Source organism: Sebastes fasciatus, chromosome 17, assembly GCF_043250625.1.
Source record: "Sebastes fasciatus isolate fSebFas1 chromosome 17, fSebFas1.pri, whole genome shotgun sequence".
Classification (NCBI taxonomy): domain Eukaryota; kingdom Metazoa; phylum Chordata; class Actinopteri; order Perciformes; family Sebastidae; genus Sebastes; species Sebastes fasciatus.
Genome location: NC_133811.1, coordinates 17438725 through 17463322, shown reverse-complemented (window position 1 = coordinate 17463322; position 24598 = coordinate 17438725). Strand labels below are relative to the sequence as shown.

Sequence of the window (24598 nt, the reverse complement as noted above, 5' to 3'; positions counted from 1 at the left end):
TTACTTACAATTGTAATGCAGCCTAGAAAATATTGGGTATTAGCATTAATTCCACTAATTCCTATATGTTGCATAATTCACTAGTCATTGTGTGCTCAGATATGGCTCTGCATGGTAATCCACATTTTTTTTTCTATTCCCCATTTGACCTTGAAATTTTGCTACAAATGGTTGCATTTCGTGACCTCTCCTCTCTCTGAATTGTAGTGGATTTGGCCTATCCCATTTGAGTCCCCTAGCGGAGGAAAATGGGCCTACAAGTGAGAAACAGAAAATAAGGATGAGCGCCATGTCTGATCCTCCGCTGGTGGAATAAGAGAGCGGACGGCAGAGCGAATATTACCCGGGGCCGGGGGCTCCCCGTCGGGGTTCCGTGGTGTGGTGTGAATCATGGCCGACAGCGCCGGGATCCAGCAAGGTTCTCCGGCCATCGGAGCAGCGGGCCTGGTTCCGGCCGCTCCTGGAGCCGCGGGGACGGAGGGCTCTGGCGCCGCTGGAGGATCCGCACGTATCGCCGTGAAGAAGGCGCAACTCCGCTCTTCACCTCGGCCGAAGAAACTGGAAAAACTCGGAGTGTATTCATCCTGCAAAGTATGCTTTTGCAGACTTTTTTTTTTTTTTAACACAGCGGTTTTTATTCCTGTATGAGTCGTATTTCCTGGGCTCGGTTGCAATAGTTTAACAAAATGCAAGCGCAGCAAAGGAAGCCATTGCCGCACTTCATTTTTTTTTCATCTTGCATGCACGAAGCAATTATTGAGAGAGAGATATTTATAACCCGAGTTAATGAAAGCGTTATTGCTGCAGGACTCTTTATCAGCGACCTGCAGGCTGTCTGCTGGATGTACAATGTTACTATGTTTGTGTCTAGCTGGGAGGTCGGTGAACGTAAACATTGGCTTGGCGGTGATACTTGGGAGTAGCTCTGTTGTGTGCACAACCAGGGCTGCATCCCACAGTGTGCTCGGTCTGAGGCTGATGATACAGTGTCCCCGTGCCGTCTGACAACGCACGGTGCTACACAGAGAGGCTTTTATTGGTTTTATGCAGTATATCATCCGCAGAGAGGGTCGGGGTCTTTGTTTTGACAGGGTGACAGCTGCTGGAGGGGCGGAGTTTGTTGTTGTTTCAAGGCGCATGCTCAGTGCTGCAGCTCCAGCTGACGCTGACAGGCCTCCTCCTCCTCACCACCACACCTCCTGATACTGTAACCTACTAAATCAGTCACAACAAATCTACATTCATCTGAGCAGCATTATCAAGTTTCAAGATAGATGTATAATGCTATGTATATTAAACGTATACATTATTAGAAAAATGTTAGTGCCCAGTAGGAGTAGTCCATACTGTTTACTTTTTATAGGCACTGATTAAAAAGCAGATAAAGTATATGAGTGACTGATAACAGCAACTCCGCCTGTCAGTCATGAAGCACCATAACCAACTTCCCTGACGCTGACATGCCTCCTCCACCACCACCACACCTCCTGATACTGTAACCTACTAAATCAGTCACAACAAATCTGCTGCATTCATCTGAGCAGCATTATCAAGTTTTAAAAATAGATTTATAATGCTATGTTTATTAAACTTATGCATTACTAAAAAAAATTTAGTGCCCGGAGTATAGTCCATACTGTCTACTTTTTAGGCAACTGATTAAAAAACAGATAAAGTATAGGAGTGACTGATAACAGCAACTCCGCCTGTCAGTCATGAAGCACCATAACCAACTTTACAAACAATTAACAAATTTCACACCCTGAAGAAGGCTGGTTGTGCCGCTACACATGGGTTGTTACCCAATCTTACATGTACCTGCATTGTTTTTAGCATTTCATCATGAAATAGCCATTTGAATAAAGGCTTTTTATATTTTTTGCCAGAAGAGTGCCTTGGACTCCCCCCCCTTTTTGAACCTTTGTGTACCCCACCAAAGAGCACCTTCATCACACTGATTTGAACTTCCGAGCACTCTGGACTTTTTCCCTTTTTTAACAAATTTCAATTTGAGACAGAAATTCATCTACGCTGAATTAGGGATGCACCGATGCAATTTTTTCAGTCAAGATACCGATAGCGATACCTGGGCTTTTGGGTATCGACTGATACAGAGTATACCGATTCGTTACCAGTGTTTAATTAATAAGCTGTATGCCTCGCTGTGTGGAAGTGACTGGGAATCATTCTTTTATGTGCAAGGCAACATAAGGCTTGACTTAAACATTGCTTTCTTAACTTTTGAAAACAAAATGTAACAAATAAATACATAGATATAATTTATTAAATTGTTATTTATTAAAATAAGAAATCGTACATTGAAGACTTAAAAAAAACCTTGCAATAAGCTTGTCAAAACTTAAACGGCAATTAAAAATTCAGTATATAATGTATATAGTTTATAAACAGAGAATTTAATTTAATGGATCTGCCCCATTGTCACCGATACCCGATCCAGCTATTTGAGTCACTATCGGCCCGGTATCCGATCCGGTATCGGTATCACTGTATACTTAGTCATATGTTTCACAGATTAAATAGGCGGTTAATTTCATATAAAGTGAGTTTACCCTCATCTGTATCTATATTCCTGCTTGTACTCATTTAAACTGTGTTTTTTCCTATAGGCTGAGGGAGCCTGTAAGTGTAACGGCTGGAAAAGTCAGAACCCGCCTCCTACACCCCCACGAACTGACCAGCCGTCCAGCACAGTCAACCTGCAGGAGCCTTGCCGGAGCTGCTCTCACACCTTGGGTAAGTCTAGGAAAGAAGCTACAGCTGAAAATACTACTAAACAGCACAGAGAATGGAATATACCATTTTAACGTTTATTCTTTCCTCTCTAGGGGATCATGTGACCCATCTAGAAAATGTTTCCGAGGAAGAAATGAACAGACTTCTAGGTATTGTCCTGGATGTGGAGTATCTCTACACATGTGTTCATAAAGAGGAGGATGCTGACACTAAACAGGTCTACTTTTCCCTCTTCAAAGTAAGCCTCCACTTTTTACAATCGAAATATACAAACACAGGATTTCACAACTGGCATTGTGTACAAGTGAACATTTTTCTGCTTATTTTTCAGCTGTTGAGGAAATCCATCCTACAGATGGGTAAACCGACGTTAGAAGCACAGGAGAGTCCTCCATTTGAAAAACCCGGCATCGAGCAGGTAATCACATGTCTACCAGCTGCAATACATTCAACACAAATTGTTTCAGTGTGCCCGCGTTCCCATTTATTTATTTTCTCTTTTCCAAACAGGGAGTGAACAATTTTGTCCAGTACAAATTCAGCCACCTGCCATCTAAGGAACGTCAAACCATCATGGAGCTGGCCAAGATGTTCCTCAACCAGATCAACTACTGGCAGCTGGAGACGCCCTCCCAGAGACGCCAGAGGGTTCTCAATGATGATGCAGCTGGATACAAAGCCAACTACACCAGGTAGCAGCACTGCCAGATATCCTGTTAACATGCATCCCACCTGTTTACACAGTTGTAGTTATTTATGTGTGGTGTGCTTCTTACAGATGGCTTTGCTACTGCAACGTGCCTCAGTTCTGCGACAGTCTGCCCCGGTACGAGACCACTCAGATCTTCGGCCGGACGCTGTTGCGGTCAGTGTTCACTGTGATGAGGAAGCAACTGCTGGAGCAAGCCAGACAGGAAAAGGACAAGCTGCCACCTGAGAAACGCACACTCATTCTCACACACTTTCCCAAGTAAGAAAAACAATCGTATAGAAAGGGATATACCACAAACTTAATTATATCTTCAGACTAACATGTAATTAGCTACACAGCAGAGACCGTTACTCATGCACTACACACGCATGCACATTCTCAGTATCAAAGCACACAGTACACAAAGGCATGATTGCTTCCCTTTGTTTAATATAGTAAAGTTGTGGTTGTTCTGTTTTCGTTTGCTCAGGTTCCTGTCTATGCTGGAGGAGGAGGTGTACAGCCATAGCTCTCCGATCTGGAGCCAAGACTTCTTGGCAGGAGCACCAGGAGGGCAGATACCTATCCACACAGGTAACACACACCCTCATAGACACACCCTTCAGGCTGACTTTAGACAGCGTAAGAAATGACATAATGTCATAAATAATGATAATAAAAATTAGGGCTGTCAAAATTAACACGTTAATAACGCGTTAACGCAAATTCGTTTTAACGCCGCTAATTTCTTTAACGCATTAACGCAATCAATCTTTCGCAGGTTGTAGCCGGCTCAGTTTTAAAGCTAAAATTCTGGCATGGGCATTTTTAAAGAGGTCTCTTGCCCTCTGACCTCCAAATATGTCAATGAAAATGGGTTCTATGGGTACCCTCGAGTCTCCCTTTTACAGACATGCCCATTTTATGATAATAACATGCAGTTTGGGGCAAGTCAGTCAAGTCAGCACACTGACACACTGACAGCTGTTGTTGCCTGTTGGGCTGCAGTTTGCCATGTTATGATTTGAGCATATTTTTTATGCTAAATCTAGTACCTGTGAGGGTTTCTGGACAATATTTATCATTGTTTGTGTTGACAAATCTCCCTTTAAGATACATTTGGATCAGAATAAAAAATGTGTGATTAACTTGCGATTAATCACGATTAACTATTTTTGAATCGATTGACAGCCCTACTATGAACATGTTCTTACAGTATTAATGTCCTCTCTGTTGCTCTGTAGTCATCAGTGCGCCGCCTGTGGCCCGGCCGCTCTACTACAGCACCAGTCCAGTGTCAGTGGACCCATCATCCACCTGCGGCAGTGTCAGTCCTGCCAGGAAAACAGCTTCTGTACTGGAGCCAAACCCAGGTATTACAATGAAACCTGTAATTACTCAAAAGGTTACAATGATTCTACATTATTAAATAACATCTCATAGTAAACAGTGAGAACCAGGGGAAAGTTAGCCTTGTATTTACATTTAAATTATGTGTTAATGGGCCTCATGCAGCAACATTCTCTTAAATGTTTTGTAGATTTTCTTTGAATTTTCTGTTAAGAGAAAAAAAAAAAAGAGCAGTCAACTCTAGATGCAACAAATGTTCTTAACCATCCAAACCTGCTCTTACCCAGGTGGACTGAATGATGAATCCAACTTGATCATAAATTGGAGGCCTGTGGCCGGTTATTTATCATTAGTATATGTAACGCCCCTAAGCACTATATAAGGGCAGGTGTTGTGCCGTGTGCAAGTACTCTGGCACATGCCCAAGAATTGGAACGATGCAACCAAAGAAAGGCCGTAAGAAGAACTTCAGCAGTAGTGACACTGTTAAACAAACTTTGATTTGCAGAACATCAGTACTGGCATTACAGGAAAATCAAAAGCCTGGATGGCAAAAGCCTCAAAGAGCAGCATGTAAGCCATTCAGAAGCCATCCATCATCTAAATTTGTATTCACATGATATTCATGTGTTTTTTTATGTTCCTCAAATTTGAAACGCGTGTTTCCTTGCGTTTGGACAATTTGTGGACTGTGAAACCAATTTTTGTTTCTTATCTTGGCGTCAAATGTTCTCTTAACTAAGAGAAGAGCAAGAATAATGAATTTGATGAATCGTAGAAATCAATGGGTACCAACAAAATAAGAAAAAACGTGGATTTGAACAAAAATTTGAGGGAATTTGTTCTTATATGACTTCCTGCATGAGGCCCGTTGTGGCATTTTCACCTGAGCCTCCGTAGCTTACAAAGCTTAGCTTCACTGTCTCCATCTGACTACTTTAGTTCTATTAATTGCCTCAAAGAAATCTTGTTTTAAAATTGAATGTACCAAAAGTGCAGCTAACACATTTCCCCAAAAACCTATTTGAATGTTGGCCTTAAAGCTGTATCAAGAAACAGAAGTGAAAAACACCCCAGAATTGCTCCTAACATACAGACAGTCATTTTTGCCATCATGCATCTATAGGCAACAACTGGAGATGAACCCATAGTGAGCTAACATTAAATGCTGGGTAACTTCTCATTTGGATTTAGATACACTACTCAACTGCTGAGGTGTAAAAGAGATGAAGATAGGATAAAACAATATTTATCCGGAGGGAAATTGCTGTGCAGCAGTTGCAGTACAAAGTCGGTAGAGTGCAGATATAAAAGATAACTACCATCCCCTGCATCCATGCGTTAACACAGTTGGAGAAAAGCGTAAACCCTCAGAGCCTCTCCCCCATGAGGAAAACAAGAGACCCAGGGTGGTGGGTGACATCCCCATGGAGCTCATCAACGAGGTCATGGCAACCATCACTGACCCCGCAGCCATTCCAGAGGTAACCAGTTTGCATTGACTTACAGTTAGAGTTGAGCATGAAAAAAATATTTATTGACAAGTAAGTCCAAGATAATTTCATAGCGATTGTATAGTAGTGAGGAGTGGTGATGATGATAATGTATATCAAGACCTCTGATAGAGACAGTGATGATAGGAACAAAGGTGACCATCGTTATTTTATACCTTCCTTCCTTTGCAGACCAGTCTGCTGTCAGCTCACTCTGCACGTGATGAAGCTGCCCGTCTAGAGGAGCGCCGGGGGGTGATTGAATTCCACGTCATCGGTAACTCCCTAAACCAGAAGCCCAATAAGAGGATCTTGATGTGGCTCGTCGGCCTCCAGAATGTGTTCTCTCACCAGCTGCCCCGCATGCCTAAGGAGTACATCACGCGACTCGTCTTTGATCCGTGAGTGCAATCGTACTTTATCATCACCGATCACGTTCAGAAATGTAGGAGGTACATTCTGACTAAAATTGATTTCTTTTTTTTTTTTACAGAAAGCACAAGACGCTGTCACTTATCAAAGACGGCCGTGTGATCGGAGGGATCTGCTTTCGGATGTTTCCATCGCAGGGCTTCACGGAGATCGTCTTTTGTGCTGTCACCTCCAACGAACAAGTCAAGGTGAGAGCACTTCCTGTTTGTCATTTTGGTGAATTAATGCTGTCTGATTGGTCAGTTCTGAGTTTTGCCTCTTTTTTTTCCGCTGTGCTGTTGTAGGGTTATGGGACTCATTTAATGAACCACCTGAAGGAATATCACATAAAGCACGAAATCCTCAACTTTCTCACTTATGCTGATGAGTACGCCATCGGCTACTTCAAGAAACAGGTAACATGCTATGTCCATTAAAGTGCATGCTACATGCTTGTAATACTGTGGTTACTTTGGTCACATGATGCAATATTCTCTGTCATTCTTCTCTCCTGAACCTTTTTACAATGTATACATAAAACCCTTTACATGACCTGCAAAAACAAAGGAACCATTTAAATTAAGATATTGTATTGAACATTGCTATTTTTGATACTGCTGCAATCAGCCTTGGCTCTTGTTTTACGCTACTGACACATTTCTACAAGTAGAATTGCTACCAATTGGCAGCATTTGTACTGTTTTTCACTTATTTTTACTTTTCTTTTTTTGGTCTTGAAAGTCTCATCATCAATGAGATGTTTTTTAAGTGGGCTCATTTTTGTAGTGGCAAAAAAAGTGTACATACAGCTGCAAGAAAACAGAAATCTCCTCCCTCTCAGGGTTTCTCAAAGGACATCAAGGTTCCTAAGGCCAAATATGTGGGCTACATCAAGGACTATGAAGGAGCCACACTCATGGGCTGTGAACTCAACCCCAGCATTCCCTACACAGAGTTTTCTGTCATTATCAAGAAGCAGAAGGAGGTGTGTGTGTTTTTGCATTTAAATACCTTCCTTTTGTATTTTTGTACTTGCACTCACTATCTTTTAAACTCTTTGTCTCCCTCAGATCATCAAGAAGTTGATAGAGAGGAAGCAGGCTCAGATCAGAAAAGTCTATCCGGGGCTTTCCTGTTTTAAGGAAGGAGTTCGGCAGATTCCCATTGAGAGCATTCCTGGCATACGTACGTTACTTACAATATTGACGTTACAGTATGCGGTTCGTCTTTCTCTTACACGATCTTGCATTTGTATTTAAAGGAACAGTGTGTAACATTTAGTTAGATTAGAATGAGCCCTTCATATGTTCATAGGGAGCCTGTCCTCTTCACGAAGTCCGCCATGTTTCTACAGTAGCCCAGAACGGACAAACCAAACTCTGGCTCTAGAGAAAGCCTTTCGCGTTTATACATTACCTGAAGTCCACCGTAGTTCTCCGACATGCTTGAAAGTGTAAAACCATGGTACCGCCAGCCACCGTCTGACTTCCGTTGCTCCTAAAGTAGTGTTATTATGCTAAGGATAGCCTCTGAGGGAGGCGAACGGCGTTACCACGGTTTTGCACTCAGCGGCTCACGTTACCGCAGTCTTGAAAAGGGAGGAGTGAGCATAGGGGTATTCAGTTGGTTGCAATCTGCAACCACACCACCAGATGCTGCCAAATACTACACACTGTCCATCCATCCATCATCTGTAACCGCTCATCCTATTCAGGGTCGCTGACACATAGAGACGGACAACCATTCACGCTCCCATTCACACCTACGGGCAATTTAGAGTCAACAATTAACCTAACCTGCATGTCTTTGGACTGTGGGAGGAAGCCGGAGAACCCGGAGAAAACCCACGCTAACAAAAAAACAGATATATGAGCATATGAGACTGCTGATTGACGCTGCATCTCTAGCTGTTACTTAAGGAAGCGCTTGGTTTATGCAGCAGAAAGGCATATTATAAACGTCAATATCGCAGTCGATCATGTTCATTTAATTGTGGGAAGCCAAAAAATCGTGATTGCAATTAATATTCGATTCATTGTGCAGCCCTACTGTGAGGCAGCAGTGCTAACCACTGCACCACCGTGCAGCCCTTCATGGAACGGTATAGTGTGATATATGAGATTAACTTTAGTTTCTTTATATCAACAGGTGAAACTGGCTGGAAGCCTATAGGCAAAGGGTAAGTGTGAATCTACTGTACAAGATTTGAGCTGCAACTATTAATCGATTAGTTGTCAACTATTAAATTAATCACCAGCTATTTGGATAATCGATTAATTGATTTGAGTAATAAAAAGAAAAAGTCCAAATTCTCTGATTCCAGCTTGTTAAATGTGAATATTTTCTGGTTTCTTTACTCCTCTGTGACATTAAACTGAATATATTTGAGTTGTGGACAAAACAAGACATTTGAGGACGTCATCTGGGGCTTTGGAAAAAACTGATGGACATTTTTCACCATTTTCTGATATTTTATAGACCAAACAACTGAGAAAATAATCAACAGTTTAATCGTCAATGAAAATTATTGTTAGTTGCAGCCCTAATTTGAGTTAAGCAGAGTGCCTTTCCATTGCTTCAATGACTTGTCAAACTTGATATTTTCTGTTACTTACTGTACTACAGGAAGGAACTGAAGGACCCTGATCAATTGTACAGCACTCTGAAGACCATCCTCACACACGTGAAGGTGAGGGTTAGACACACACATACACATGCAGTGTTCCTTTAACACATACACACACTTTATTCTTACCAGACTGGTTTTTATGTCTCAGAGTCACCAGAATGCCTGGCCTTTCATGGAGCCAGTGAAGAAAACAGAGGCACCTGGGTACTACCAAGTCATTCGCTTCCCCATGGGTATGTATACAGTATATAAGAGGATTTAGGATTTAATAGGCAGACCTAATTATTTATGCAACAATGAATGATAAGATTACTACTGAGGAGCCAGACATTGCAGATGATGTTCAAGGACACATCAGCAGTGCAGATGCATGCTGGGATTGAGGCAGTGTCTTATCTGGCTGAAGGTTGGTCTCCATAAGAGGTAGTGCTCCACATTTTTCAGTCTGCACTTGTAGTTTGAATTTTTAGATTTAGCAGTTTCAGTGCAGATCTTTTGGAATAAATACTTATCTCCAAACATCACATTTAGCACATTCCAGTGGTTTTCACTTATAATTGCTACTAGGGCTGTCAACGTTAACATGATAATATCTTTAACGCATTAACGCAATCCATATTTCGGAAGTTGTACCGGTCTCAGTTTTAAAGCTAGCGTGAAAATTCTGACATCATATGAAACTAGAAAACCTAAGAAATCCATTCGTACTAATGACATCATACTAGCTTGTCGAGAAGGAGGCTAAATAACGCTCCAAACTTATGAAAGCAAAGGAGTCCCTTGACCTCTGACCTCAAGATATGTGAATGAAAATGGGTTCTATGGGTACCCACGAGTCTCCCCTTTACGGACATGCCCACTTTATGATAATCACATGCAGTTTGGGGCAAGTCATAGTCAAGTCAGCACACTGACACACTGACAGCTGTTGTTGCCTGTTGGGCTTGAGTTTGCCATGTAATGATTTGAGCATATTTGTTATGCTAAATGCAGTACCTGTGAGGGTTTCCTGACAATATTTATCATTGTTTTGTGATGTTAATTGATTTCCAATAATAAATATATACATACATTTGCATAAAACAAGCATATTTGCCCACTCCCATGTTGATAAGAGCATTAAATACTCGACAAATCTCCCATTAAGGTACATTTTGAACAGAGAAATGTGCGATTAATTTGCGATTAATCACAGTTAACTATGGACAATAATGTGGTTAATAGCAATTAACTATTTTAATCGATTGACAGCCCTAATTGCTACCCAAATGGTATTAAATGAAGAATGAAGTGTGTCCTTTGTGCATAAAGAGAAGAGCTCTAGGTTTGGTAGCGTACCCTGACAGTCAAAAATTCAAAAGCAGTATAAAATATAGACTTCCCATTTTTTCTCCTCACAGACCTTAAGACGATGAGTGAGCGTCTAAAGAGCAGGTACTACACGACACGCAAGTTGTTCATGGCTGACATGCAGCGCATCTTCACCAACTGCCGTGAATACAACCCTCCAGAGAGCGAGTACTACAAATGTGCCAACTTACTGGAAAAATTCTTCTACACCAAGATCAAAGAAGCAGGACTCATCGAGAAGTAGAAGAGAGGTAGAAGAAGAAGAAGAAGTTTCTCCCCACCTTAACAAAAGAAGAGACTATGAATGGTTAAGGTTAAGTTGTGGGTGATGCAAAAAGACAGCTACGTATGTGCATGGAGAAGTTAAGAAAAGGACTACTGATTCTGGAGCGGTTAGGTTTCAGAAACACATATCTTAATGTAAAAGGTGCAAACGGGTCTCAGATGAGCACTCTTTTGATGTTTGATGCATGCCGGCCCAGATCCTGAATCAGTAGCTCAGACTGATATTAACACTGAAAGATAGGCCACAAGGGAAGGCCTCATTGAAAGCCTGCGAGACTGTTGCTGACATTAAGCAAAAGATGCATTGTGTCTTCATATTTCATCACGTATCCCAAAGTCCCATGAAAAACAGAACAGTGGAAGATGTAATAATACTACATATTACCCAGGGCTGAAAGCTTCTGTAATTATTTTTGTGTTAGATGCTGAAACGCAACACAGAATGACAGCTGATTGGAGATTCACCATACACCTTACTTTGTCTCCCTCCATCCCTTCTCTCCTTTCTTTTCTTTCATACTTTCCCCCCCGGCCTTTTTGAGTGTCTGCCTCATCCTCTCAGTTGACTCAGGTAGAGTTGTCAAGAGCAGTAACCACATCTACATTGTATTAAGTCATTACCTGTGAGAAACGTGACTGAGAGTTCAGGTTTTCCTGTCCATTTAACTTCGTCCCTGTGAGCGTGCACGGCGTTAATGAGGTCAAAGTTAGTCTGTGATGAGTTCATCCTGCCAAAAGAGGAATACATACTTTAAATATGTACAGATTTTAATTATTTTAAAGCACTTATACCCACTGTATATTTTAAATGTGTACATAACATATATTTTGTTTCAAAATAAAAAAAAAAAATCATTTCTTTTCCCAATAAGCCACATAGGGCAGTTTGACTATCAAAATGCACTTTTATTTTTCCAGGTATTGGTTAACATAAATAACATCTTCTTTTGTTCTTTTCAGAATTTGTTTTACATATAAATTCCCGCTTTTGACTAAGGACTAATTGAATTATCTAGAGTTTATTCTTATTTATGTTCTGTAATTTAAAAGAATTATGCTTAAGACAAGGTCTTAATTTATTCTTTCTTATTTTTGTCCTGCAGATGGAGATTGATAACTTTATACTTTGGAGATAAATGAAAAGATTGTGCAATACTATGTAGTTTTGCTGTTTTGTAAAAAGGTGTTTGTACTTTTCAAACTTTAGGAAAAAAATACATTTTGTAATATGTCTGGAAAATTATTTCATGCTCTTTGTACAACTGGTTTTAATGACATAGTATTAGCCTATTTTATAGACTGAATAAAACAGAAGTGAGGCTAATTAAGTGTCTGTAGTTTTTCAACTCAAGGATGTTAAAGGTTTTCCTAGCCTATTGCCCCTTTTCATGGAGTACACCGTTGACCACAGTTCGCCAGTCTCCTGTCCTGGGCTTTCCTTTCCAGCTGTTTCCATGTCCACCTGCTCTGCTTGATGTCAGTCTTGAGGTCCCTTCGGCATGTGTTCTTGAGACGTTCTTTCTTTCTTTTGCGTTGAGGACTCCATCTCAGGGCTTGCCTGCTGATGCTGGCATTGGGTTTCCGGAGTATGTGGCCGATCCATCCCTATCTTCTTCTCCTGATCTCCTCTTCCACAGGTTGTTGGTCCTTTCTCTGCGAGACACCATTGTTGCTGATGGTATCTGACCAGTGGATGCTCAAGATCCGTCTCGGGCAGCTGTTGAGTGTTTGTACTTTTGTTGTTGTGATCTTGGTTATCCTCCACATCTCTGATCGGTATAGGCTTAATATTAGAGCTGAAGAGTCTGAGCTTTGTCCGCTGGCTGGTTTCTTTGGAGCTCCAAATGTTCATCAGCTGGATGAATGAAGCTCTTGCCTTGCCAATTCTGGCTCTGAGGTCTGCATCCGTGCCGCCCTGCTTGTCAATGACACTGCTTAAATAAGTAAGTTATGGCCCAGTTAAAATAATTGGAGATCAAGAATTTCACTACATGAACTTGTATAACCAGAATTTGGCCAATAAACTTTGAACTTTGATAAAAGGTAACACAGGAAATTTTGGTGAGTTTCAGGGGGATATTATCATGTAGGACCTCCCTCTTAAGAAATAGCCTTCATTCCAAGTGTAGCGACCTGTCAATCACAAGGTAGCCACGCCCTAAAGCATACCCTGCTTTATGGTCTATTTGACTCTAAATGGGACCATAATTTACTAAATGAACATCATGCTGTATTGAAGATTTGAAACTAGCAATTGAGACCATGAACTCATGTTTTACTGAGGTAATAAATCAAGTGAGAAGTAGGGTCATTTTCTCATAGACTTATACATTCTTACTTATTTTTGCAAAAACAGGAGTCGCCCCCTGTTTAAGGCACTTCCGCATTGGCTTTACTTTTCATAACTGCAGGTAGCCCACTGGTGTAAATGCTGCAATAGCATCAGTTTACATCAGATCTGGAGAGTATTTCTTCATTTTAATGAAAAACAAAAAACAACACTGAAGGCGATGTTTTCCCTCTTCTCCCAACTGGCTTTGGCAAGAGTTTGATTGACAGATGGTTCATCCAATCACCTGCCAAATATTTTTTTAAAGTGCCTGCCCTTTCCAAACAGTTTCCAATGACGACTTTTCACATGGTTCTGTGCAACAACCTATCTGGCGGGTCAGATTATCCCAAGAGATAGCTTTCACAAGAATGGGTTACACGTGAGGTCACAGTGACCTTGACCACCAAAATCAAATTAGTTCATCTCTGTGTCCACATGGACGTTTGTGCCAAAATCTGACGGCGTTCCTGATATATCGCGTTCATGAGATATCCGGCCACAGCGGTCGCCGGTGCGGAGGCATAAAAATGTGAGCGTGCAAACAGCTGTCCTTTTCAGATGACGTCAAATCGAACAGGATTCCATCAATAAACTACACAGAATCCCACTACAAGATTTTTAAGGGCCTTAAAATGATTATAAACTTTTAAGACCCAGCAGAAACCCTGATTTGATTGTCACTCTACAACAGCTATTAATATAAACTTGTATATACTTGCAATAGAGAAATAAAGACATTTATTGTCACATCGTACAGTAGAATATATGATTAAGGAAACAGATACAAATTTATGAGATGACAATAATATGCACTAAGTCAGGATAGAATTGGAAAATCTGGCCATGTTCATAAAATAGTAATTAATACATATGGCTAGAGATAATGAGGAGAAATGCAAGAGAGAAGAAAGTAAAAAAAATAAGAAACTGATCACAGTTGTTCATCACATAAAGAAATACAACCGTGAGAGTGAAAAGACTCATAACTAAGAATTCACATTAAAACTGACAAGGCCAGCCAATACTCAACAAGGGCCCTGTTCTGACCTGGTATTAAGTGAGTCATCAGTGAGATTGGCTCATAAGTGGTCACTCAAGACGCATGTGGAGACGCATTCTAATGCCAGGTGTGAACAGACGTACTTAAAGCTGTCCACTTGTGTTCGGATCACTCAGGACGCATGTTAATGCCAGGTCCGAACAGGGCCATCGTAGCTGCCTTCAGCGACATCCAACAAATGACTCATTGTATTTCTCAAATGGCTGCTGGCTGCTAATTGAGCTCCTTGATTTCTGTACAGACCTCCTTCCAGACTTCTGCTTGAAAATAGGGGAGCGGAGGAACTGCAAGTCTGTGAACTTGTCTCCACGCCTAAGTTTCCTGTCAAGATGACAAATCAATTTTTTGAGTATTCATACAGTAAAATGTGAACATATCTTAAATCATCAACAGTAAGGGCAGCATCAATATGTGAACTTACGCGTTTAGCGTGGGTTCCTTGTAGTCCACCACCATGGTGCAGCGCCGCTTGCGAGCAGGAACAGGGGTGGAGCATCGGGCATCTGAGGGCCGTGAGCCACCATGGGAGAATTTGCGATAGGCTGCAGGGGACATATTGGTCACATCACACAGACTCAAGCCCCGCCCTGCTGTCCTTACACCAAGCCCACCTGTAGAAACGTGAAGGAAGATGTGATCCAAAAGCAAGAAAAAGAAGACAGGAGTTGTGTTGCGTGTATTCATGTGCGCACACCAGTGAGCAGCTAAAAGACAGAGTGCAAAGAAGCCAGTGCATCGAGAAGTGACAATGCAATGAAAATGTGATCTGGCCAAGCCTCCCAAGTACCCACTGATGTTGTGACGAAGCACTTGTCTTCTAGCATTCATACTGTGAGAATTTATTTCGACAAGCATGTTTGGAAAGTGACAAGTAAACGTACGTTTTTTGCTCGTCTTGACCCTCTGGGGCGTTTTGTGGGGTAAAGGAGGAGGAGCTTCACCGGAGGAATCTCCGAAATTGGACAGGACGCTGTCTATTCTCATCATCTCCACTTCAACCAGAGGGCTGACAGGCAGCAAACAATCCTTCTCAATAACCCCTCTTTGAGGCTCTGAAAAACCAGGACAAACAAACACACGTAACCATCTTTAATTCACAAATTATGATCAGCAAAAACAGGCACTCAAGTGCAAAAATGAGCCATGCAACAATTTTCAAAACAATTCTCCATAACATCTTTGTTATAGGTCACAGAGAATATCACACCGTACGGTCATCATGAGACAAGAGGATAACACCAAGCCAGATTTTTGGGTTGTACTGAAGTAGGGATGCACCATTCTTATATCGGGTCGATACTGACTCATATAGCTGGATTGGGTTTCGAAGACAATGGGGCCGTTCTATTCAACGCTATGTTTATATACTATATACATTATAGACTGGAATTTCAATTGCGGTTTAAGTTTTAACCAATTTGTTGCTGCATTAACAAGGTTTTACACCTGAAGTATAATTCCTGTTAATTTTGAAGATTTTTTTACCAAGTTGCTGGTGTTTATTATTTTAATAACAAATTACAATTCAGTAAATCTGTATATCTAAATCAGTATATCTGTGGACTTATTTGTTACATTTTGTTTTACAAAGTTAAGAAAACAATGTTTAAGTGAAGCCTGTTGTTGTCTTACATATAAAAGAATAATCACAGTCACTTCCACACAGTGACGCATACATCTTAACATTAATTAAACACTGGTATCGGATCGATACTTGGTTGATACCCAAAGCCCTGGTATCGCTATCTGTATCGGGACTGAAAAACTCAGATCTGTGCATCCCTACTACTACTGAAGATCACCTGGGCAAATAGGTGCCTCAGTGAAGTTGAAAACATTACACAAGAAAAGAAGAAGAAATTAATTACAGACGGACTAAAACCTCCTTGTCTGACTGGCACACAGGTGGATGTCTCTAAAGTATCTATTGATATCACACTGCCTGAAGGCAAGCACTTCATTTTATCACCTCATGTCATATAATTTTTAGAATAATGGTTAGCAATTAATATTTTGATGATGTAGCTTTAAGCATTCATCCAGTGTTCAAGGAAGTACACTGGATATATACATATATAAGCACTGCAAATATATGATATATAATAGCAATGGACCAAGGTGTGAATATAGGGAAATGTGTTGTTGATGCCTAAATAAGCAGACTGTCTCCCCCGGTGGCATTAGAACCTGAGCACCATAATTATAATGCTCGAAGTGTTCCTGACCATTTACTCACCTTGGTGATTTTCCTGTCTCAACATCGCTGGGTCAGGGCTGTTAGAGAAGCTAAAGCCGGTGGAGTGACGAGCTTCTTCCTTTTCAGGCTCTACAGCCTCATCTCTAAAGACTACGAAGTACAAAACAATGAAATTAATGGATTAATTACAACCATCTAAAGTCTAATAAATCACATTAAACATGAAGTTGAAGTTAAGAACAACAAACCTAAAAGCTCACCAGAGATCTCCTGTTTAGGAGGGATGTTTTCTTTCTGTCTGACGACTTTAGAGGGCCGGCCTCTACGAGTGGTGATCACTTTGGCCGTGTCAGGGGAAGTCTGTCTCCGTCTGCTCTTCTGAGGGACATAAAGGCTGTCCTCCGATTCAGAAGGTGATGATGACGAGCTGGATTCAATCGATTTGGACACCATAGGTGAAGCTTCAGTTTGTGGAATCTCTTCGGTGAAGGGCGTGGACGACTGATTGTCCTCTGCCTTGGCCTTGAACGGTGTGACGTGAACAGCCTCTTCACAGTCAAAGTCAAACGTGTCATTAAATCCCAGTGAGGTGTTCAGCTTATTCCCCTGTGACGGAGGTGCTGTTTTGGCCCGTGTGGCTGACCGGTCCCGGCTCTTGGAGCGAGCTCTGGGTTTTGAATTCTCCCAAGGTTTCTTTAATGGGACACGGTCTGGTTTGCGGCCTCTCTCTGCTTTCTTTGCAGCAGGTTCTGGTTTGGTGCGGGGCTGCTGCTGGGCTTTTTTCCTGCTGGGCCGCTGCTGGTTGTTGTTATTTTTGGGGGGGACAGGTTCAGGAGTAGAATGCTGAAACTCCTCAGTGACGATTGGGTCCGCTAAATCTGGTTCTGCTCCTCGCTGTGGCTGATTCGTATTTTCACCGTCACTACGAATAGGACTTGTGATCAAAGTACCCAAGCCTACGATGGGGTTCCCGTCACTCAACGACTTCTTTTCTTGCACACGCTCAGACCTCCTCCTGCTTCTTCTATCTGCATTGCGACGCCTCACACCCACTGTCGATGGCAGGGCAAGCTGCTGGTCAGATTGTGCATTCTTTTCAGAAGGCTGAGGGTCTGTGACGAAAAGGACAAAATCAACATTATCATTGAAACTGTTTAGTTATTTGGATACATGCAATAGTTTATCAAAACAGTGAGACCAGTACACAACAGCTGCCATGTAATAATGTGCAAAAGTCTTTTTTTCCAATTGACAGGCAATAGAAATGCTCCTAATCCTATATTTAGCACCTTTAAGATTAGTAGCAGTAGTAGAAGAGTGTGTGTGTGTGTGTGTGTGTGTGTGTGTGTGTGTGTGTGTGTGTGTGTGTGTGTGTGTGTGTGTGTGTGTGTGTGTGTGTGTGTGTGTGTGTGTGTGTGTATACCTGTACAAATTGGTGAGGCGTTGCACACAATGGGCTTATCAAGGTTCTGGCTGGTCCGCTTTCTCCTAAAAATTGAGAGGTAATAGATCCTGATGGTCATAAAACTCAGGATAAAGGATGTCATCAAAGTTTATGTGATTAATTTTTGTTTTTAAAAAGTTACCCTGCCGAATCCACATGGTGTTTGGGTTCAACAACGATGTTTGGAGGTTTAGTCTAAATCAACACAGAAAGAAATAGAATATTTTTTTCTTTTACAATGTCACGCAGTGCTTCAAAATCATTTGCATGTTAGCCAGGATAAGGACAGACCACAGGTCTCCAGGATGTACCTCTGTAGCACTGACTGCCAGAGCTTCCTGCTCTTTGAGCTTCTTCTTGAGCAGAAGTAGGTGAAGGAACAGCGCCTGTTGCTCCCTTTTCAGCTGCAGGATCACTGCATTGGCATGTCTCCCTTTTTCCTTTTCAGCTTGCAGGGTTAAAGCCAGTTCCTTGTTGTTCAGCTGGACACCCTTCAGGATGGTGTGAATGGAGTTAACCACTGGGAGAAAACATGGGATGGATGTTATTTGCTTGGTTATGGCACAATTTAATTTGCATGTCATCAAAGCTTAAAACTTTCCTGTTTGCTGCTGCCTTTTATTAAACCAGATAATGATCTTATATACTGCACTAGAGCTTTTACTCTTGTGTGTTATACTCTATTTTAGCGTCTTTTAATTATGTCTTAATGTTCTTTTGCACTTTGCAGCAATGTTCTTGAATGTTTATGTAAAGCACTTTGAATTGCCCTGTTGCTTAAATGTGCTCTACAAATAAAGCTGCCTTGCCTTGCCTAATGTATTGTTGTTGTTTTTCTTTTTTCTTATCTGGACTTTGAGTCTGCAACAAAGTTTGAATTGAATTGAATATCTTGTGCACATCTGTCCATGTGATGGCTTTGGCGATTACAAGTACTAGCCGTCTACATAATTGTGTGTAAACGTACATTGTAACTGTGATTGTTGACGTGCAATATAAAGCTATAGGCTCATGTCCTCACCACTGCTGCTGCTGTTGTTTATCACTTTGGACCGTCCTCTGTTGCAAGATGAAGCCCGATCCAGCCGCTTGTTCCTCTTCTCCTTCATCCTCTCCTTTATGTCATCCAGACTCTGCTGGAAGGACTTCTTCTGGATCCGTTCTTTCACCATGGCTCAGGAGCTTTGATTAGTTATCCACGTTATCCAACTTATCAACAGCTGCTGAACACCTCAGCAAAACAAACCACTGAGCTAACGTGCTAGCTAGGTTAGCATGCCAGTAATCTTCAGTAGATGCAGTCCAGCGTCATAGAAAACAACGTAAAATGTATTTTACCGACACGTGGATATCGCCAAGCTTTTGGTGTGTAACAAAATGCGTTAGTTACTAAAGTTAAACAGCATTATAACCCATTTAAACCGTGATTTTAACACTCTATATCTATATCCGACTCTCTGCTCTCCTCCGCGAGCTGACGTTCGAATATAGAGCCGCGACCGTTGATTGGTTGGAATTTGAGATAACGTCACTTCCTGTAATTCAAACTTCCCTGCGCAAGATGGCGCTGATGCATAGCAAAAAAACTAGAAAAGCAATTTCTGAAGGAATTGCGGTGTGAATGCTGGATGCTGAAGAGCTGACGCTACACTGTAATGCTGGTTTAAATGTTGTGAGAAGAAGGTGAAGTATTAGGAATAGTTGGAAAAGTGGGAATGGGTTTAATTTGTATGAATTTCATTGAAAAGTTGAATAAACCCAATAATTTATCAAAGATGTGGAATATTTGAAGGTTTTTGAATAGTTGACGCGAAACTGCATTGATGGCTTTAATCTGTATGAAGAAGGTGAAGTATTAGGAATAGTTGAAAAAGTGGGAATGGGTTGAATTTGTATGAATTTCATTGAAAAGTTGAATAAAATCAATAATTTATCAATGATGTGGAATATTTTAAGATTTTTTAATAGCTGAAGCTACACTGCATTGCTAACTTTAAGTAAATTTCTTTGCTGAGATGCAACTGATTTGGTATTTGTTATTCATCTTGCATTGTCTGAGACTTACCAGTAAACCACCACACAGCACAACCAAATATCTAATTATAATTATTGCTGTTTCACTCAGCATCTGCCATCTTTTCACCTTTTTCCTGTCTGTGGGAGGCAAACAAAGCAAAGTGCAGAACACACACCACTGGGAAAATGGAGCCAGGCTATAGTAAATTTCTTCCTTTTTTTCAAATAAGGAAATTAGATTAGTACTCATAAAGGGTCAGGTTCATTCAGCCCATAAAAAATGACTAATTGGGTATTTATAATTGACTGCTGAAGATAAGAGCTTGAGCGGTGCTTTGCAAAGTGCTCTGCTGCATGTATAGAGCTGATAATTATGTTAATCTAAAAGCCCACTGACGGGCAATGTTTGAGTTGTATTCCTTGAGGTTTTTCTGAAACTCTTGTGGCTCTTTCAAAATTAGATTATGCAGTAGCTCAGAAAGCAAGTCAATTATTAGATGAATGCACATTTTAATTTGAGTCAGTAAGTCTTATGACACTATGCTCCAGTGCCCAGCCTCCGATCTTTTTTTTTTTTTTTTTTTTTTACAGTATATTATACTGTAGACCCTAGAGACCAGAAATGTGTGGCTCAAAAAGAAATGTGCCGATCAATGGATGCATTCGGGCAAAGCATAGAGATGTTACAAGATAAGGGGCAGAATACAAATGTTTATTATTTAAGTTAGACATCATATCAGAATTTTAGACTATACCTCTCAGCATTGGTAACGTGTCCCACTTTGTCCCACACAAAAATACTCTTTGTCCCACATTTAATTTGTTGGGATCTGGTCACCCTAGCTTCCATGCCTTAAGTATAAGCTACCCATTCCTACCCTTCTCAGGTTTTTCTCAGTAAATGTTCTGTAAATATTGAATTACACTGAATATCTCGTCATGATCTCATTTACTTTCCCAACTCAAAGTCAAATTGGGCACGTTTTACTTGGCAGAGTGCAGGGAAGAAACTTGCACCTCTCTTTTGCATGGCACTGCAGCTAATCTAACATCCATTTGGACCTTCTGTCAGTGAGGATCCAAGAAAGTGTCCATGACAGCCAACTGAATGGCATATTGAGGCTACAGGAGGGGTTTGGTAAAGCTTGGGTGTTGTCAGTGTCACCCACTGAAAACAAATGACTTCAGTCGGGCGCCTCATCTGTGAAACAGGCCTGTACTTTCAGTAAAGCAGACAGACAGTTCTTGATTTAGCTGACTTGTCTCACAAATATTTAACCCTTTGTGGGCTATGTTCTCAATGGGATTTTCCATATTGTGTATGTAAGGTTATGTAGCTAACTAAATAAATTACATTTTATTACAGTTGAAAATCCCTGCAGCTAACATCATCATTTTTTTAGTAACCCTTTTAGTATGGTTTAGAGGTCTGAGTAAGTAAGCCCTGTAATGACTCACTGTTTTAATAATAAGATCACTTCTGTTTTCCTAAAAGGTGTATTATTTGTGCAAAAAAGCAAGTAAATGTCACAGCTGTTGCCTCACAGCAGGGAAATAGTGAGTAGTGTGTTTTGTGTGTGAGTGTTTTTGTGCATCTGTCTGTATTAAAAAGAAAAAGAAAGAACCAGTGAAGGAGGGTGAGACGGATACACAGCCAGAGGGACTCCGTAGGTTTTAGCTCAGGTAACTTTAATGGGAAAATCCATCATACAGTCATTTCATGCCAGCCCTGACTATCACACTCACTGTCACACGCCTGGAGAGAAATGTATTTTCACAGGTACAGCAAAAGGACGGAACAAGGGGGACTGATTAAAATAAAAATGGATAGAGCGTTGGGGCAGCCGGAGAAATTAGGGCACACGTAGATACAAAGAACACGAGCATCAGAATACATTGCCTTTTTAGTGCAACAGGAGCTAGTACAAGTCTATTTATCTACTGACGTGATGCACTGATATAATTATCAAGAGATAACAAACTCATCTCTGTCCAGTCACATCTCCAGCTCACCCATCACTGTCCAGACCGTTTGACTGGCCAATGAAAAGATCATCTGCTTTTCTACCAGATGAAAAGTATTAGCTCTAATCTGTGCACTGGCCTCTGCCAGGGCCAAGAAAACACAGCCCTACATTTTTAATATGGAAAATGTGAGTATGGTGCCATACTCAAAATTTATGGTAATGAAATCATAACACAGGTTGTGTAATCAACCCCAAAAAGCAACATGTAAGACAGGAGCAACTCAGGTAATCAGATTAGGACTCGCTTTAAGGATCTTAGATTGATGGGAAACTGTAGGATAGATAACCAGCTGCACCTACATCTTTAGCATGTTTTCTTAGTTTTTAGTTTTTTCATAGAAGTCAAGTAAGAGTAAAGATGGGGCGTCTGTAGCTCAGTTACCTGTATGTATATGACAAATCTAATAAAGTTTTTAAGATATTGCCATTATACAAGATAGTAAAGATGCCTGAAGACTAAGTGACATTTTACTACCAACAAACTAACACCTACATATCATTATTACTCCAAATCAAATTAAATAGATCATATACATTTAAAAAAACAAAAAAATAACCAGTATAGTGAGCTTATTCTTCCACATTTCCTGTATGCTTTAATTGAAATATATTTTTAAAATTGCAGTGGTTACTTGTAATTTTAATGTGCAAAGGTAACTTATTTCAAGTTTCTGGCTCCATAATGAAAATAACATATACCAATGTTTGTAGTAAACTCCAGCAAGAACAACACTAGCTCTAGTAGTCAACAATCAGTGTTAGATTAAAGAGTCCGTCGTCCAAAAAATGTCATCTTAAACCCACACTATGACACCATTAATCATCTAATTAAGAAAGAAAAACAGTATTTAGAGGGATAACTGGTCCACTTGTGCAATGATTACTATAACTGGAACATCCCACAATGCATTTCAATATTGCAGAGGAACTCGTTTGCCCTCTACAGGTGTGAGCAATGTCAGGCGGCATTGCTAACAAACTAAACTGACTCTTTTATACACCACATCCCTTTGAAACCAGACAACAGCAGCACTGAGCCTCAGACACACAATCAGCTCTCAGTGGGGTGCAGCTTGGTCATTATGCCTTACAGCCTGCTCTTGAACACCCCACTGAGCAATTTACTTCACAGCCTACATCCCCTCCGTTTACTGATCTGTTGCTCCATGCCATGCCACCGCCACACTGCCTCCGCAGGACCGGAAAGCCTCACAAGGAGTAAACAAATCCTGTCTGGTGCCGCAAGAGCAACAGTCGCTATTTAGGAGACAACTTGAATTGACGGCAGCGTCTAAACTCACTCTGGACAACTTTGCCCAGACAGATGGTGCTTGTGCCACAGCTCCTCTCTGCCCACTCATCTTTTTGTCTACCCACCATAGAGCCAGAGAATCACAGCTCTCAAGGGCAGCTTTTACAGGTCTTTTAGTGTAGGAGTGCCAACCTAAACTGTTTCCCTCATTTCCAGTCTTGATGCTAAGCTAAGCAAACCAGCCCCGCAAGAAAGCAAATAAGTGCATTTCCCAAAATGTTGAACTATTCTTTTAATTATTTCTCTAACATTTTCTCCTGTCTTAGCATGGCATTTTGGTAATTACTGACTTAAAGCTGTAGTGGGTAGAATTGGAGCAAATATGATTAAAAAAAGTTATTTTTTATAAAACGGTCACTATATCCTGACAGTAGTGCATGGGACAGGTAATCTGAAAAAAATCAAGTGTCTCTGTGTCCTCCGGTGCTCCTAATGGCATCTACAAGATTTCACAGACTGGAGGAAAACAACCAATCAGAGCTGATCTGGAGCCTGCCGTCTCTGAGCAGCTGTCAATCACTCGCAAACTCCGATCAAACGGTCAAACTAGGCCGCGCTGATCAAATATTAATCAATATTCTGTTACTGTAATGCCTATTTCTCACCTCAAATGTGGCAGAAAGTTTGTGAGCCGGCAGCCATGTTGCGATATGTTGAGGAAATATCAAGCACCGCCCGCCAGCCAGAGCAAACTTTCTCATTTTACAGCTAAACAGTACACTACAAGAGGTTTCTGAAAACATTTGAGGAGAGAAATAGGCATTACAGTAACAGAATATTGATTCATATTTGATCAGCGCTGCCTAGTTTGACCATTTGATCGGAGTTTGCAAGTGATTGACATCTGCCTCCATTGAATGAACAGCCAATAGGAATGCTCTCTCTCTCTGAAATGACCTGTGATTGGCCAAAGTCTCCCGTCACAGGCTGGATGTTTTAAAGCCTGTAAACAGAGCAATGCGGAGGTGCAGAAGTCTAGTTTTCTCTGAGAACACTTGAATTACAATATGTTAAAAGGTTATTATGGATTTTTTGCCCAATGATGCCAAGAACATTCTACCTAATGCGACTTTAATAAACTTAATTCATAGAGCACCTATTTGAATGCAGACTTTTAAAAGTACTTTGTAAAGAAAGTCTTGTGTTGAGAAGACAGATTGCAGTTGTATTTTCAGTTTTATTTTTCCAGTTGAGTTTCAGAAAATTTACTTTTTTCCAACCATCATTTCTGTTGATCGTAGTCTCAT

At 40.9% G+C, this 24598-nt stretch overlaps 2 protein-coding genes across 3 annotated transcripts; one reads left to right on the top strand and one right to left on the bottom strand.

Moving 5' to 3' along the window:
- The first annotated feature begins 219 nt into the window (after window positions 1-219).
- kat2b (K(lysine) acetyltransferase 2B) lies at window positions 220-12287 on the top strand. The gene is made up of 18 exons (XM_074614073.1): window positions 220-591; window positions 2628-2754; window positions 2847-2992; window positions 3086-3172; window positions 3265-3446; window positions 3533-3724; window positions 3936-4039; window positions 4690-4818; window positions 6146-6279; window positions 6481-6689; window positions 6782-6908; window positions 7005-7115; window positions 7541-7684; window positions 7770-7884; window positions 8848-8878; window positions 9325-9388; window positions 9477-9561; window positions 10729-12287. Exons 1-18 carry the CDS (start codon window positions 391-393, stop codon window positions 10920-10922), a joined length of 2382 nt encoding a protein of 793 aa, XP_074470174.1. The 5' UTR covers window positions 220-390; the 3' UTR covers window positions 10923-12287.
- Window positions 12288-14016: 1729 nt separating this feature from the next.
- Window positions 14017-19506, bottom strand: sgo1 (shugoshin 1). Of its 2 annotated transcripts, XM_074613696.1 has the most exons (10): window positions 19335-19506; window positions 19021-19178; window positions 18308-18516; window positions 18139-18191; window positions 17976-18040; window positions 16813-17664; window positions 16592-16702; window positions 15237-15407; window positions 14777-14966; window positions 14017-14676 (listed from the first exon to the last, which is right to left on the bottom strand). In XM_074613696.1, the coding sequence occupies exons 2-10, from the start codon at window positions 19166-19168 to the stop codon at window positions 14517-14519; spliced, it is 1959 nt and encodes a 652-aa protein (XP_074469797.1). In that variant the 5' UTR covers window positions 19169-19178; window positions 19335-19506; the 3' UTR covers window positions 14017-14516. The 2 variants fall into 2 exon arrangements, with proteins under 2 accessions (XP_074469797.1, XP_074469798.1); XM_074613697.1 differs by having other exon boundaries at window positions 14777-14897; window positions 19021-19506.
- Window positions 19507-24598: the final 5092 nt, after the last annotated feature.